Here is a 17,663-nt window from a genome sequence, read left to right as displayed (position 1 = left end):
GGTCAGCAGTGCATGGGGTGGCAGTGACCCAAATGTCCAAGTGATTAAAAATTAAATGTTATATTTATGAGTAACCCTGTTAAAAGGAATATTCTTGCAGAATTTTGGGTTTGTTTCCTGTCTTGGATGAAAAAAAGGGCAGTTAGGACAAAGGTCTTATCTGCTTATGTGAAATGATGCCCAGGTGGTTTGGGGCCAACAATAAATTAAGTTTTTTTCTGATGTGGTTGAATTTGGCCGACATGTTTGGTGGAGCTTCATATAAATGCATCAAGAGGTGCCCAGATAATTCATATCAGCTTCCCAGTAGCAACCACAACACCAGCATACTGAGAAGCAGACACAAGTGGCCAGTACTAAAGAACAGTGCCTATGAGATGCTAGCACAGAATGGGTGTACTTTGTCTCTATAGCATTTTAACGCCATAGTGTGTAGAATTGTTATACAGTTTCTAAAGTTGTGTGAAAGAGGGTATGCTTCATCTAAGAGCACACATGTAAAATTCGATTTATGGACTGCTTTTTTGCAAATATTCTTGCCAGTGGAGGGCAACATTGCACTGTAGTTTTCCAAGATGATAGTATTCTTTCTGGCTGTAAGAAAGAAACATAAAAGGCTCCATCTGCACTTTTTCTCTTCTTACCTTTTTGAACTAGTACAGATACACAGATACAGAAGTTCTCAGAACCTGCAGGTTCAAGGGTTGTTGCATTGCAAGGAGCATAGCAAGGGGAAACTAACTGCAGTGGCTTTGATGCACACTAGCACATTGGGCATCCACTCAAGGTACAAGCATCTACTTTCAGTTGAACTGAGTTAGCTATAGAGCGTGCTTTTGTTTCCCTCCCTGCCTCTTAAAAGGATAGCGTCAAAAGCATTTTTAAGGAGTGATTGTTTAAAAACTGCCTTATTTAGCACTTGCAGCTGGTGTAGCATAGTGACAGGCCTATTTCTCAGTAAGGTAGAAAACGTCAGTCTTGAATATACTACCGTTACTTCTCATAAGGGAATACAGTGGTGGAAGAGATACAAACATAGCAAACTAGTATATTGGAGAGAAGACTAGGCTAGGACAATTATGGTATATCCCAGTGTTTCCCAACCGGTGTTCCGCGGCACACTAGTGTGCCGCGAGACGTTGCCTGGTGTGCAGTGGGAGGGAGGCGGGCGAGTCGGGCGGCGAGAGGCAGGGCGGCGGCGGCGAGGAGAGGCCGCCCAGCGCGGGGCTCTCGCCGTCTGCCTGCCTGGCTGCCTGCGTTGCGCTGACGTCACGGGGCTGTAACGTGCCCCACATAGGCACACGCGGGGCGGCGAGCGAGCTCCCTCCCACATCCCATCGCCACTCGCTTCGGCCGGCCTACTGGGCTGTCGCAGGCGGAAGGCCTGCGCATGCGCGAGGTTTTCGCGCCTTCGGGATTCCCTTCACGCCTTCCTCCTCCCGGGTCCTTGAGAGCGCGGGAAGCGGCAGCGCGAGACCGGCCTTGAGCCTGGTAGGTATTGCGCTTGCCAAGGCAGTCATTTGGGAAATGAAAACTTGCAAAGCAAGCAACCAGTTCAATCTGAAGTACGTGTATGCTTAATATCCTGTATCTGAAACCTGTTCTGCCCCCTCCCCCACACTTGGTGCCATTTTCATCTACACATGCAGCAGAGTAAGTTGACCCAGAATAGTACCAATTCAGATGGCAGATGGGAGAATGACAGTGCTGAATGCTTTCCCATGTAGAACAGTCCCTGCAAATAAAAACCCAGCATATTTGGAAGAGGGCCTAACCATTACCTTCTATGCTGTTACTATTGTTGTTGTTTTTTACATAAGTAAAAGTTTATATATAGTCAATATAGGCACAGAGTTAATTTTTTAAACATTTTCTAATGGTGGTGTGCCTCGAGATTTTTTTCATGAAACAAGTGTGCCTTTGCCCAAAAAAGGTTGGGAAACACTGGTATATCCAAATGAGCTTCAAGGGACCCTTTTAAAGGAGTGAGGAAATTGTGCTTCTCCTTTAAGCAGGAAGGTGGCAGCTGTGGCATTCCCTCCCACCCAGCCCCAAAGCTAAATGATCTGAAAGGGCATCATGCTCAATAGCATTAAAGGCCTTTGAGGATAATCTGCAGGCAATTGATAAGTATCTGAGATAAGGAAATAGGATAAAACTCTTCATCTAAGCCTATGCACCTAAAGCTGATTCAGCAGCTTCTTTCTGATCTGCTCAGAAAGCAATAAAGATGACTTCCCACTTCACTAGAATAGAATTGCCCCTTCCATATAAGTGAATGGAGAAGCCTGTTTTGCAAAAGTTCCATGTCCATGCTGGAGTTTCAGTAGAATTCCTCTTTGAAGCCTTGAAAAGGGAACAATGTGAGCAGGATCCTGTTTTTTATAAATCAATAGAACCTCTGGTGTTAGTCCATTGCAAATTATTCTGTTTTAGCGTGCTAAAACAAAACCTGGATGCAGCAGGCTGTTTCAAAGCCTCTGGCTGGGAAAGATTTAACTTCTTAGTGTGCTGAATTCTGCAATATCTAGCAGGTTCAGAAATGAGCTGGAAAGTGGGCTTCTTCCATCCGTGTCAATTGAATGAGTTATTGGACTTTGTCTTCCTTCAGTTTACAGAAAGAGAAGACTTTTAGACAGGGAATGATGAGCTGTGTGCCTTTGCTTCCAGATTTTATGTAAAGTTCATAAGCTGTTGTGAATGGAACAGAGGGAAGAGCCAAACTCACTTGGGTTGCTTCTTACCCCAACCAACAGAGTGGCAAAGATCAAATACAAATAATCATTCATTAAAGCTTCAAAATAATCAGTTAGCTTACTGGGCGGGAAAACCAATTCCCAACCCCGGGTGGCTGGTTCACTAACATTTGGGCTCTAGCTTCCATGGTTAAACTAGCCAAAATGATCCAAGTCAGAGAGGGGAAATAGAGTTATTACCATTTTCCTAAAAATACGACTTTTTATCATGTATTGGTGTAACAAGCCAAAGAAAAGAGAAATCCATATGATTTGTTGGGAATATTGTGAGATTTTGATTTGGAATTTGGCAAATTTCCTGGAATATTGGATATTTACCTAGCTAAATGTACTAGTTTTTTAAAATTTCTATTGGATCGTTTTTCCTTCTATCTTTCTTTGTACATTGTTTAATGTACAAAGGGTTCTCTGTACATAGAAAACAAGAATATTCAGGAGTAAGAAGCCTAGGCCAGACTCCTCCTCCCTGACCAGCTAGTCTTTTGTGGGTGCTTTATTTTTTAATAAAGGGACATTATTTTTTCATTATTTTTTAATGAAGGGACGCGGGTGGCGCTGTGGGTAAAACCTCAGCGCCTAGGACTTGCTGATCGTATGGTCGGTGGTTCGAATCCCCGCGGCGGGGTGCGCTCCCGTTGCTCGGTCCCAGCGCCTGCCAACCTAGCAGTTCGAAAGCACCCCCGGGTGCAAGTAGATAAATAGGGACCGCTTACTAGCGGGAAGGTAAACGGCGTTCCGTGTGCTGCACTGGCTCGCCAGAGTAGCTTCGTCACGCTGGCCATGTGACCCGGAAGTGTCTGCGGACAGCGTTGGCTCCTGGCCTCTAGAGTGAGCTGAGCGCACAACCCTAGAGTCTGGCAAGACTGGCCCGTACAGGCAGGGGTACCTTTACCTTTTACCTATTTTTTAATATTGAGGACCTTTCCATCATGTGTGCACATACAGGCGCACACACAACAACAGCAACAACAACAGTCAAAAGGGATAATGCCCAAACACAGATTTCACCACCTGGGTGAGAATTGTGTCCCACAAAGATGCTTAAGATTTTTAGTGAAAATCTGTGCTAACAATGAGGAAATCCCCATTGCAAATCTACCTATGCTGACCTACATACCATGGGTGCTGTAATGCTTATTCAGAACCACCCAGAGTGCTATATTATTGCTAAGTCTATATTACAATATTCAGAAATATTCAAATAAAAATTAAGCGCAATTCTGGGGCAGTAATTGTAGGTCTCTGGAATCATGGTTCCCCTCTGTGCCCCTCTCCAGACTATCATTATACTTGCCCTACCTTTGGTCAGTAGTAAGTGGCATTTCATGCTGGCCACATGACCCAGAAGCTGTACACCAGCTCTCTCGGCCAGTAAAGTGAGATGAGCGCCGCAACCCCAGAGTCGTTCGCAACTGGACCTAACGGTCAGTGGTCCCTTTACCTTTACCTTAAACATAGAATTTAGCATCATCTAGCCTCTGTGTAAGAGGGACACGGGTGGCTCTGTGGATTAAACCTCAGTGCCTAGGACTTACCGATCGTATGGTCGGCGGTTCGAATCCCCGTGATGGGGTGAGTTCCCGTTGCTCGGTCCCTGCTCCTGCCAACCTAGCAGTTCGAAAGCACGTCAAAGTCAAGTAGATAAATAGGTACCGCTCCGGCGGGAAGGTAAACGGCGTTTCCGTGCGCTGCTGTGGTTTACCAGAAGCGGCTTAGTCATGCTGGCCACATGACCTGGAAGCTGTACGCCAGCTCCCTCGGCCAATAAAGCGAGATGAGCGCTGCAATCCCAGAGTCGGCCACGACTGGACCTAACTGTCAGGGGTCCCTTTACCTTTACCTTTACTAGCCTCTGTGTAAGGCTCTTACTGCGGCTGGATTATTGTGTTTAGTAATGGGAATCTTTCATTTTAACAGTCATCCACTCCACCACCGTGCTGCTTTTTTTTTTTTTTTTTTTTTGCGCATCTATTTAGGCTTTTCTACAACAGCAAAAAGTATGAGAATGAGTTGAAAGGTCAAAAGATCTCTAGTGGATGAAAGTTGCCAAGGCATCTACCCTGTTCTGGAGTGCTGACTTAAATTACATGTGCTACAAATTCCTTAGAAAGCTATCTCCTCTTAGTGGTGCAGCAGTAAAACTGCTAGCACCTTTGCAAAGCTAAGCAGTCTCTGGTATTATTTCAGGTTGAATGGGAGCCTGTTTGTTGAGATTCCTACATTGTAGAGGGTTGGTCTGGATTGACCCTCAGGGTCCCTTCCGACTCTACAACTCTGTTACTCTGTAGCTAAGAAATCAAAACAAGGCATCCTGCTTAACTACTGAAAGTCACACTTTCACAATTTGGTTTAGACAAAACAGTCTTAACCATTTTTGTCCTTTAGAAAGTTACCTTGATTTGATGGTTGAGGAGCCGCATCAATCTGCGAGTCTGTAATTGTGTTCAAGCACTGAGGTTTCTCCAAAGTACCTATCACCATAATATCTGTCCTTGTGTGTTAAAATAGCTTGGCAGAACATGTACACAAGGGTTGGGGAGGCAGTCATGCTAGTGTGTGGTCTCCGACCACAAAACACATCATCAGAAATGACAGGAAAGTGCTGGGGCTTGGTAAAGAACAGCTTACACCCTTTCTGTCATCCACTCGAAGTAGGTTTGATACAGCCCAAGACATGCAGATGTGGGTAATGGGACATTTTTATATCTTAAAAGTCAGAATGCAACCCATGACTAAACTCTGGCACATAGGAAGTAAGCTAGCACATGGGACAAAATGATGGGCTGGTTGTGAGTTCTGTTCTGTTCAGCTTTTGAGGTTTTCCTATTACAGTGGTACCATGGATTACATACGCTTCAGGTTACATACGCTTCAGGTTACAGACTCCGCTAACCCAGAAATAGGGCTTCAGGTTAAGAACTTTGCTACAGGATGAGAACAGAAATCATGCTCCGGCGGCAACAGGAGGCCCCATTAGCTAAAGTGGTGCTTCAGGTTAAGAACAATTTCAGGTTAAGTACGGACCTCCGGAACGAATTAAGTACTTAACCCGAGGTACCACTGTACAGCCAGGAAAAGGGATCTGTGCTTGAACTAACAATTTTTCTTTTCATGGATCCTGGTAGAAAACTGGTGGTATTTTATTTTATTTTATTTTTTACAGAAAAAAAATCTTTTTTTTAATACAAAAAAAATTCCTTCCAGTAGCACCTTAAAGACCAACTAAGTTAGTTCTTGGTATGAGCTTTCATGTGCATGCACACTTCTTCAGATCTTCTTCAGATTTTTTTTAATCTGTGCATTAAAAATGGATAGTCCCCAGTTTAATATTAATCATGCTAAACAATGCATTAAGCCTCTAAAAATTTCCTGCAAGCTATTCAAGCCCCCCCTCCCTCATTTTCTTCCGAGTTCTTTTAAAATCTGTTGTGCCAAAAATATTTTTGGAAGTACCCCCAGACTATTGTTTTTATTAGCAACTGGAAAGCTTTGTAGTAAGATGCTTTTTTGTGTTTTTGATACTCTGGCACAGCTGTTTTTGTTTTAGTGCCACTGGAGAGATGGTTAAGCTATTTGTCGTCCCTCTAACTCAACGGATTTGTCAAATGGAAACTGAATGGCAAACCCAAAGAATAACAGCCAGAATGCCTGTGTGAGCAGATCTGTGTATAAAAGATACTTACAGACTGTACTAGGCTTTTTGTTCCCTTCCTATTCATTCAGCAGGGCACAGGTCATCTCCAAAGCATCTTTTTTGTATAAGAAAATTTCTCACTTGGGAAGTCCATGAGCTCCAAATTACCCTTTATTATGAAGGACAGTCACTGTTCTGGTACTGCCTCCTGTACCACTCCTAGTTTTGTTCAATTCACCACTCCTAGTTTTGTTCAATTTTTTTCCTCTGGAGAATCCCTTGTTAAAATTTTGTTAAGGTAGATTTCTGTCACTTTTCAGGGCCTCTGGAACCAAGAGCCCCACACAATACCTTGCATGCCACTTCGCATTCTTCAGTCTAGTATGGTATATTTTGAACTGTTGCTAACAAGTTGTGTGTGTTTGTCAAGAATAGCAATTTTTTGGCTTTAAAATTCAGTGGAAGACTACTGACTTCTGAGAGGGAAGGGCGGATGGTGATCATCATCAACAACAACAATAATAATAGTACTGCAGGTTACATGGGTCTAGTGTGTAACTATGATGGCTAAGGGGGATGGCTTGGACAGGGATCCTTGGTAGAAGAACTGAGCTGTTAGAAGCCAACCCTGTTTTCATCTGTAAATTGTGGAGATCTGTTCCAAGTACCGTATTTTTTGCTCTATAAAACGCACCAGACCATAAGACGCACCTAGTTTTTGGAAGAGGAAAACAAGAAAAAAAATATTCTGAATCCCAGAAGCCAGGACAGCAAGCGGGATCGCTGCACAGCGATCCCGCTTGCTGTCCTGGCTTATGGGATAGCCACGCGCAGCCTCTCCTGGGCAAGGAGCTCTTGGGGGCTTTTCCTCAGGGAAAAGCCCCAAAGAGCCCCACACACGCTCCACGCGACTCTTTAAAGGGAGCGCTGAGCAGAGCCTCCCGCCTGCATTCGCTCCATAAGACGCACACACATTTCCCCTTACTTTTTAGGAGGGGGAAAATGCATCTTATAGAGCGAAAAATACGGTATATTAGGCTTTTTCATCTGCTGTCTTAGGAAGACTCATACTTCTCTCTTCATATTTGGGGGACAGGAGGACAGAGGTCCAGAGCTATTCACCACCCTCTTTCCTCTCATATAGGTTCTTTTTACAATCAAGCTGTATATAAGTTTAATGAAATTAAATAAATAATATGTATCTATAAATATGTGTGTTGATAGCTTTGTCTTCCCACTCATATTTGTCAGAGAGCATACCATCAAACATAGCTCATTTTTATAAAAAAAATTAAGAAATGAGACGGCGATAGAGAAGGAGGCAGCTTTGCTGTCTCTCTTTTTAAAAGAAAGATATGACTACATAAGTATGCTAAAGGTGCCTTAGTTCTCAGATGCTGAAGAAAGTAATGGTTAGATGTATGTTTTAAAATCTAGAGTGTCACAAATGAGGTGCTTATGTAACTGCTGGTCTTTCATGATGTCACATATAAGTTCCTATAATTTCCACACAATCACATTTCTCAGGACAATCACACTAACCACCAAGGTGCTACCTGAGGAAAGCATCGTATTTTATTTCTGTGAAAGAAATAGGATAGCCAGCACCTGGAAATCCTTCCAATAATTTTTCAAAATCCTTTGTCAGCTATGTCAGGTATAACAGAGCATACCCAATAAATTCACCTGTGTGGTTCTTTCAAACTGATGGTATGGAAAGTTCCTAAACAGCTGGTCAGAAAGAGAAATGCTGCAAGGAGACCAGGGTCAGCCCAAAACAGGTTGCCGCCTGAAGCAAAGGACAACATGGTGCCTGCCCACTTTCCCACCTGCTGTGTTCCATCTCCCAAAGCTCCCTGGATTGACAGTTGATTCTTATTTGAACACTGGCACCAGGAAACTTGAGGGCAACATACAGTATTCGCTTAAGGAATACTGGTCATACTGTGCAAACTGCTCTGTTTGCCCGCACCTTCCAACATCTGGTTTCTGAGGTTGCTGCCTCACTCTGCCCAATGGTATGGCCATCTCTGAAGGAGACAGTCCTCTGAGATCCAGCAGGGGCAATCTGTGAGAGCAGACTTCAGCATGAGGACCCTCTCTTCATATTTTGAGCGGGGCTTCATGTTTTGAGTGGGGCCTTAAACAGTCTTCTGCCCCACCATATCGCTTCATCAGCTACATGCACAAGAGGTTCTTCTTAACAGCTGTGTGTGTGGATATATCTGTTTGAGATATATTGTCATAAAGGATAGAAATAAGCACCAAGAGTTAAATCTATTTGCAGTCCTGTAAGTTCCAACTGTGTGTCAACATAGTGTTCTTTGGGACTCCAAAGAACTGAAATGCCTCATTTCTCAAACCAAATGGGATGAAGGGAAGAATCTCAGGATTATGGTAATTACTGATTTATTTTTTTTGAATATAGGGAAATGCAAAATAGTTCGGCTTGAAGTGGTGCCTAAGAGAAGTGCTAATTACAAAGAACTCCAGAGACATTGTAAAATAATAATAATTCTCGGCGGGGTGGAGCAGGATGTGCCGTAGATAGAATTTCTGGAAAGAGTGAAATGCTGTAATGACAATTGTGATGGTGGCTTCCTTAAAAAAGAAATATGGTGGAGCAGTTAGGCTGTTAAAAAGATCAGAGACGCCACAAGATCTGCTACATTGTGATGTACAAAGATTTGCAAACATGTGCTTTGTGTCTGTCTCCTACCAACTAACATTAGAAGTAATCCAGCGAATACTCCCTTGGCTATTGGGAGATTAAAGAGATAGCAAGGTTATTGCATCATCAGTAAAGACAAGATGTAACAGTCTTGAGTCGGTGAAATATAGAAATGGCTTTGGGTCAACCAGTTTAAATTTTGTTTTGTTCTGTCCGCTCTAAGTTTGTTCTAGATTCTGAACTGTGTTTTTAACTTTTAGTTTAAAAGTGGTTAACTTGTAGTGCTGCAGAAGATGCGGGACTCCAATTCCCATTAGCTCCAACCAAAATGAACTATGGTCAAGGATGATGGAAGTTGGAGTCCAACAACATCTGGAAGGTCAAAGGCTTTGGACATTGCAAAGTACTGTATACTGAAATGGGTGAAATGTATCTCCCCTTTGCCTTCAAACTCCTCTCTAGCACTCCAAAGAATAGTATTATAATGAGCCCATGGCTATTATCACCTGATTTATTGTTGTTTGTGATCCAGATACAAACCCATTATCTTGACTTAGGAGGAATTTTTGGCAGGTGGAATGAGGACCTGTGTCCTTGCACCAGAAAACAGTTCTGGATATTGTTCTCTTTAAACCCATATTGAATGGAGTCCGGGTGGGTTTGCATGGGAGAACAACGTTGTACTGTATAGCTGTGTTTGTTTATTATACTAAGCAGGGTAGAACAGATGTATTGTAGTCAATCATGGTGTCTTATTCCTCCCAGACACTTTAATCATAATACCTCCGCTATGCCTTGTTAATAGTGACGCGGGTGGCGCTGTGGGTAAAACCTCAGCGCCTAGGACTTGCCGATCGTATGGTCGGCGGTTCGAATCCCCGTGGCGGGGTGCGCTCCCGTTGCTCGGTCCCAGTGCCTGCCAACCTAGCAGTTCGAAAGCACCCTCGGGTGCAAGTAGATAAATAGGGACCGCTTACTAGCAGGAAGGTAAACGGCGTTTCCGTGTGCGGCTCTGGCTCGCCAGAGTAGCTTCGTCACGCTGGCCATGTGACCCGGAAGTGTCTGCAGACAGCGCTGGCTCCCGGCCTCTAGAGTGAGATGAGCGCACAACCCTAGAGTCTGTCAAGACTGGCAGGGGTACCTTTACCTTTACCTTGTTAATGTAACTGAGAAGCTGTGAGTGTTTTGCTTAGAAAGCAAAGAGTGGAGTACAGTGTGTATGGGTCAAACATAGCCTCCCTGTTCAGATATTCGGGGGGGGGGTGCATCTGTTTATAAACAGTATTAAAAAAAATGGGGGGGGGGTTACTGAACCTCCTTGCCCCTCTCTTCCCCATCCCAGTTGTTGCTCCAAGCACTTTTATTCCCTTCTGACTCCAAAACCAGAAGTAAGTAGAGAATGAAGAAGAGTGCCTTGAGCAATGGACTAGTGGGAGGTAAGGCCTGAGATGTGTGGGTTGGGGGAATGTTTAGTGGTGCTCCTTTTACCACTGGTGTAAGAACCTCCTCCATGTGGATGCATGTCTCATTTGGCCCTGTGGGTACTCTTTTATCTTCATAATACTGTTATGTACAGCGGTACCTTGGTAGTCGAACGGCTTGGCTCCTGAACAAATCGGCTCTTGAACGCTGCAAACCCGGAAGTGAGTGTTCCAGTTTGCGAACGTTGTTCAGAAGCCGAACGTCAAACACGGCTTCCGCGGCTTCCGATTGAGTGCAGGAAGCTCCTGCAGCCAATCAGAAGCCACGCCTTGGTTTTTGAACCGTTCCGGGAGTCGAACGGACTCCCAGAACAGATTAAATTCAAGAACCAAGGTACCACTGTATCAGAAATAATCAGCTGGGTACACATTAACGTTTGAATGTATGTTTGAGGATGTATCGGCTTCTGGAGCCGTCTCAGTTAGCTGCTTTACGTGCTGATCAGTCTCTGCAACATTAAAGCTCTAGATCTTTGTTTTGGTCCTGAGGCAGCAGATGTGTGATGTTCCTGCATTCACTGGTTTTCTGGTTCTTATTCCAGGACTTCAGAGAGTCCGCGCGCTAGCAGAGAATACAAGGTACTTCAGACGAAGATTGCATAAACTAGGTTTCATTATTTATGGCAATGAAGATTCTCCTGTTGTCCCTTTGCTCCTTTACATACCAGGCAAAATTGGGTAAGTTAAGCTCCTCTGCCCCAGGCAGCTATGCAAAGTTTTCAGAATTTTGCTGGTAAACTCAAAAGATTTTATTTCAGAAATGTCTTTTTTATATTTCTACATTAGGGAACATATTCTGACTTGTCATATATGGCAGCTTCCTTCTATGGCAGCTTCCCTTCTAGTGCTGTCTACTCTGACTGACAACTGTTCTCTGGGTTTATAGGGAAAAGTATGGCCATAAGTACTTAAGAGTGTCAAACTGGTGGATGCTTCCACTCTATGGTGTAATAGTCTTAAAAATTGTGCTTGTTAACTAGTTTATTTAAAAAAAAAAATACTTTTCTGGGCTTAATTGAATTTAAGAGGCTCTTGGGTTTAAGCAGCCCTCTCCTCTCAATTTTATCAGACACGTATAAAAGACAAGCAGTGCTGTCCTATGCATGCTTACGAGGAAGTCCTGTTTTTTCAGTAGGCCTTACTCCCAAGCAGTGATGTGGGGTTTTTTTGGGGGGGAGGGGGGAATCCCATGCAAATTAGAGTAATCTGTATTGGAAAATTTTCTCAAGCCCTAAAGTGATCCAATTTAGCATGTTTCAATTTTCTTGTATTTAATCAACAAAGAAAAAAAATTGAAACTGCCAATCTTACCTAATACTGCATTTGCAATTCACATCCATTCATTGTTACTAATGAACTGATTAAGTAGAAAGTTTTCCATGGAAAAATGAAGCACTGGAACAGTTTTGTTGTTTTTTGGGGGGGGGGGATTCTCCCCCCACTCTGGCCAAAATCACTGCTACCAGCTTAAGGTAGGATTCAGCGAAAGTCCTGTCAGCAGAAGCACTGAATATGAGCTTCCACTTCTGCAATGGGGTCTTGTGTTTACTTCTTTTGTATTTAAACATTGTGCAGTGTGTCAGCAATAATTTCAGTTTTGCCTCATTTTCTTACCCAGGGCTTTTGCAAGACGCATGCTAGCCAGAAATATCGGGGTGGTGGTGGTCGGCTTTCCAGCTACTCCGATCGCAGAATCCAGAGCTCGGTTTTGTGTGTCAGCTGCTCATACACGGGAGATGTTAGATGCGGTAAGCACAGCAAGCTTGCTTGCAATATCGACTTGACATTGAATGGGAAGGTTCTAGAAGAAGCCTCACACTGTCTCTCCTACTACTACTACTACTACTATTATTATTATTATTATTATTATTATTATTATTATTAACTCTGCCTTCCATGATTGCCCTCACATTATTGCAGAAGGTTTGATTTTGAAAATAAGTAAATACAGTGAATGCTCAGGTTGCGAACGTGATCCATGCGGGATGCACGTTCGCAACCCGCAGCGGCGCATCTGGGTTTCAATTCAGTGCTTCTGCACATGCGCAAAGCGCGACTTAGCACTTCTGCGCATGCGCGATCGCCGAAACCCAGAAGTAACCCGTTCCGGTACTTCCGGGTTTCGGCACGCCATAACCCAAAAAAGGGGACGCGGGTGGTGCTGTGCGTAAAAGCCTCAGCGCCTAGGGCTTGCCGATCGAAAGGTCGGCGGTTCGAATCCCCGTGGCGGGGTGCGCTCCCGTTGTTCGGTCCCAGCGCCTGCCAACCTAGCAGTTCGAAAGCACTCTCGGGTGCAAGTAGATAAATAGGGACCGCTTACTAGCGGGAAGGTAAACGGCGTTTCCGTGTGCGGCTCTGGCTCGCCAGAGCAGCGATGTCACGCTGGCCAAGTGACCCGGAAGTGTCTCCAGACAGCGCTGGCCCCCGGCCTCTTGAGTGAGATGGGCGCACAACCCTAGAGTCTGTCAAGACTGGCCCGTACGGGCAGGGGTACCTTTACCTTTTTAACCCAAAAAAAGGCAACCTGAAGCGTCTGTAACCCAAGGTATGACTGTACTTATGTCTACGTGAGAAACATGTAGGCAAATTAATATATTTTACTGGGCCAACTTAGAAGTATGCAAACTTCTGAGTTTCATAGAACAAAGTGGAAAAGCAGCAAAATGTTGGTTGCAATCATATTTTCGGGTTGAGGGCTACGTTGGCACAAGAGGATCACTAACTAAATCTAGACTTTTGATTCTGAAATCAAACAAGAGAATTGACCCGGATGGTAAGACAGCAGTATGCCAAGTTATATCCCCCAAGCTGTTGCAAACCTGGGTGAGAAATTGCATCTGTGTTTTGCTTTAATTTTGTATGACTTTTATCTTGTGACAGTGTTAGGGTCCTAACACTGCAACCCATGCTCTGTGCAAAATAGAATGATGGGCTTCAAATACTTGGTTGAACTCTCCTGTTCGGCCACACCTCTTGAATACTGCTTGCTTCTCAAAGCACCACACCCTTGTGGTATTTGGTGGACTTGAGAAATAAAGGGGAGTTATACAGTTTCCTAATTTAATTTTTGGACAAATTAACACAGCAGTGGGAAAGAGTTACAATACCTGCTCAAGGTAAAGGCCATGTGGTTTTAAGACAGGAGAGTGAAGTTTGCTGATTGCAGCTGTATTTTGATAACCTAATATCTGCAGCATCCATAAAGGAAAGTTTGCTTGTAACCAGTTTTTTCCTATATGGTGTTATGGTTTGACACAAAACAAACAGGAAGGAAGGAAGGGGCTGTAATACCATACAAACCAATATGTTGAATGTCCTGATTTGGTTATGTTTCAACCTATTCTTGAAATGGAAAGACATCCCATTACCTTAATCCCAATGACTTTTGTAAGACACGAAAGCATAATAATATATAATAATAATATTCTGTATAATAGTAATATATAATAACCCCAAATCTAGAATACTGCAAATAAACAAGTGTCATGCACCACAAGACCACATAAGTAATGCACTAAGAATTTTACTGTTGCTGGAGACATTTCAGGCTTGTTTCCTCTGGTAAAAAAACAACCCCATAGTTATTTGATAACAAAAGCCATCTGGTTCTTATGCAGATGCTATTTCAATTTAAAATTAATAGCAATATCATCTCACCTTCACACTTACACTCGGCTAATACTAAATGCTGTTTGTGGAGGAGAAATGCGTGCTCTTTGAGGCACTTTTTAAAATAGGCACTTGAGCTTCTTGCAGGCATGCAAAATTGTTCCTTTTGTCAAAGGAAGGTGTGGGAAGCATTATGCTTTGGGGGTGGGTAGTGGCAAGACCTGGCCTAGAACTGGATGCAAATTGGTGGTGGTGGTAACATCTTTAAATATGTTCAGGCAATTGCCATTGTACAAATGCACATCAAGCAGGGGAATGATAAAAAAAAAAGTTAGGATGAAACCCATTGTAAAACAGGAGTCTAAAATGGAAAAATATACTGAAGTATATCCAGACCAGAAATAAAATAGACAGGACCACACCAGAATGGAGGGTGGTTTGCAGTCTAACAGTCATGATGACAAACTAGAGAAGCAATGGAAGCAGGAAAGGAAAATGAAATTTGGAGTTCAGGTGACTTCATGTTTCAAAATGACCAGGGAGAGGAAATTTGTCTTCAGTTGGGAGGTGCCAAAGAGCAGTTGGTCTTCAACTATAAAAGAGCCTGCCTCCTTCTGACAAGCATTTGGTGGAAATGTATACACTGGATTAACTATTTGGACAAAATATCAGAAACAGAAGCAATACAAGACACAGAGTCTGTGACTTTTACATTCATAATAGTGTTATGAATATGGAATAACACTATGGATTTCACCTGGATTCACCAGTGGTCTTAATTCCCTTTTTTGTTTGAGTGTGAAAACATACATTTGTGTGACTCTTTGTTCTTGATGCTAAGCAGAAGTGAGCGACGTTTTATATCTTTCTGATATCGTACAATTGTATTTACAGGTCCTTGATGCTCTAGATGAACTGGGAGATTTTTTGCAGCTGAAATATTCCCAGCGCTCCAAGTCATCTCGTCCTGAACTATATGATGAAACATGCTTTGAACTTGAAGATTAAGCTTCCCTCCCATGGAGAAACCATTACGATGTTACAAGAGGGGGGGAGGGAACCTAAACAATAGGAATGTGTTTCTTCTTTTCTAAGGACAGTTTTTGCTTCACAGCTAATTGAACCAAGAAAAGCACTGTGTGTGTTTCACCGGATTGGAATCTGTGTGCAAGAGACTGAAATATGGTTGCTACAGAGCCCTACCAAGAAATACGAGTATTATTATTATTATTAATATTATTATTATTTGATGCAAAAGACTTTGTCCCATTAAGTCAATTGCAACTGCGCAGCCTTTGTTTTGAGCCTTTTTATGAGCAGGCTTTTCATAGTTCTTAATTATGATTACAATAAACTTTTCAAAAGAGTGAATTGGAATGTAGTATGTTGGTTGAAGGAAAAAATTCACTTGTTAAACTGGCTTTCACTTGCAGAACGGCATACTTCCATTTCAACTTATGTGAATTTTGGCAGAGGAAATTACAGGCAGACGTTTCGTTGATTAACAGGTGTCTTAGTAGGAGACAGTGGTCATTCAGTGCCTTACTTAACATTAACTGTTACTGCCAAAAGTTTTTGGGGGAGGGGGAAAGCTACAACTTCTGTTTGCCAGTTGGGTTTTTTGGCCAAAAAAAATGTTTTAAGGTTTTTTCATCAAACGTGGCAAGAAATGGTAAGCCACAAAAATGTCTGTTTTTATTCTTACATTGTTGATGCATTGAATACTTAAAATTAATGGTAGAAATTCTTTTCTTTCTTTCTTTCTTTCTTTTTTTTTTTTACTTGTTTGGTCTGAAAGCAGGTTTATAGGTTTTTCATGCACAATTTTCATAACTAACATTTCTGTTACTCTTGCATACTTTCACATACATACCTTCCCTTGTGGTGCACAAAATATAACTGACATTCGGAAGCCTATTTTCTGTTCTTGAAGTGCCTTACAGGCTTGATAAGCATACTTGGGAGTAAAGAACACTTTGGTTGTGTGTTTCACAGAATAAGATGCGCCAGGAACTTGCTGTTTCAGACTCCTGAAACCTCTTTATAGTGCTGTTTCTATGAGGTATAACACAGTTGGAGATAAGTTGGTCAACATTCTTGGTTTTGCTGTGAGAGTTACAGATCTGTGTTTTTTATTACATGTTTACAGTTTTTAACTGGTGTTAGAACATGACCAATGATCTGGAAAGGATAATAGGAGAATAGGTGGATGTAGTCCCACTTGCATTGCACCAAATGAATGAAGCCAGAACTAATGGGAAGATATCATCCACTTCCAACTGGGCTGCATGTGAAATGAAGTTCTCCAGTCTCAGCAGTTAAGGAAGGTCTTTGTAGTTTTATGTATTTTTTTTATATAAAAATAAAATAACTGGTTGAAAGTTGTTTCTGTAGCTTTGAGGGAGCTGCAAACCATTCTGGACTATCTGATGGCACTGTAAACACATCCGATCAAGAGATGGTTAGCTTTCTGTTGCACAGATGTACTTTGCTTTCATGTTCTTGAAAGCTGTGGTATCCACTTAACCCACAGCTGCAAAATTAGATTTAAGAACAGAACAATTAAATTGTGGAATAGCAATTACAGTATATGACTCCCCTGCTTGTTAAAGCAGCTTTGAGGATGAAGCAAGGCTGATTAGTTATGAGGTCCCTTTTTGTTGTTCAAGTTAATAAAATTCAATGCTGCTATAATGTTAAGAACGGACCGCAACGCATTCCACAATATCAAATGTCTGCTTCAGAAGTATATTGTGGAGGGGAGTGATTTGTACAGTGTTGTATGATTGTTCACTTTGGCAGATGAACTTGAGAAACACTATAGGGGCCATGTTTGTGCATTATACTAAAACTACTGTATAAAGATTAAAGGATGTTTTTGTTTTTATAATTTTTGAAGTTGACTCCTTTCTTGTTCAGATAACTTTAATTTCCATTTACAGATTTGCATGGAGGGGCATTCATCCATTGAAGAATGATGGTGGGTTATAGAGGAAGCATCTTAAACCATGATCCACAATTCACAGGATCCGCAGAACATCCTGGTTTCAGTGGTCATTTGGGGGGGGGAGATATGGCTTCATACCCCCAGGGGCATGCTGCCAAATTGATGCTCTGGCGAAAGGGCTTTCTCTAAAGATGCTGCTAGTTCTGCTCTTACAAATAAAATAATCCCTCGCATCTCCATCTCCTCCCCTTCATCATTCCCTTAACAGATGCATTGTTTAGGTAGTATGGTATGGAATGGTGCCATATCCTGTGTGCTTCCTCTGCTGCAGAGCTGCATACCTGTTAGTAGCAGAGCACTGGATTCAGGTCCCACATTTGTCTGTTCATTGGAATAGACACATAAGTGTCTTTGGAACTGAAGCTACCATTCCGCATCACAGATCCCCTGCTGGCGGCTAATAACATCCATATAGAATAATAGTTTCAATGGTATCTTCCAAATCGTATCCAGTCCAAACCATCCCTGTCCACAGGCAAAGCATTCCTCTTTATTCCTCCCATAC

General features: G+C 42.6%; 1 protein-coding gene across 2 annotated transcripts in view; it reads left to right on the top strand.

The window, feature by feature from the left end:
- SPTLC3 (serine palmitoyltransferase long chain base subunit 3) overlaps positions 1-17,041 on the top strand; it is a 61,939-nt gene extending 44,898 nt beyond the window's left edge. For both annotated transcript variants that reach the window (XM_028722245.2, XM_028722243.2), the window contains exons 10-12: positions 11,085-11,220; positions 12,161-12,290; positions 15,046-17,041. In XM_028722245.2, coding sequence (XP_028578078.1) covers positions 11,085-11,220; positions 12,161-12,290; positions 15,046-15,159 — 380 coding nt within the window. In that variant the 3' untranslated portion in view covers positions 15,160-17,041. The remainder of the gene's footprint in view (positions 1-11,084; positions 11,221-12,160; positions 12,291-15,045) is intronic.
- The last annotated feature ends 622 nt before the right edge of the window (positions 17,042-17,663 follow it).

Source organism: Podarcis muralis, chromosome 3 (genome assembly GCF_964188315.1).
Source record: "Podarcis muralis chromosome 3, rPodMur119.hap1.1, whole genome shotgun sequence".
In the NCBI taxonomy this organism is placed as follows: Eukaryota; Metazoa; Chordata; class Lepidosauria; order Squamata; family Lacertidae; genus Podarcis; species Podarcis muralis.
The sequence above is the reverse complement of the archived record's forward strand: the minus strand, read 5'-3'. Positions and strand labels throughout refer to the sequence as shown.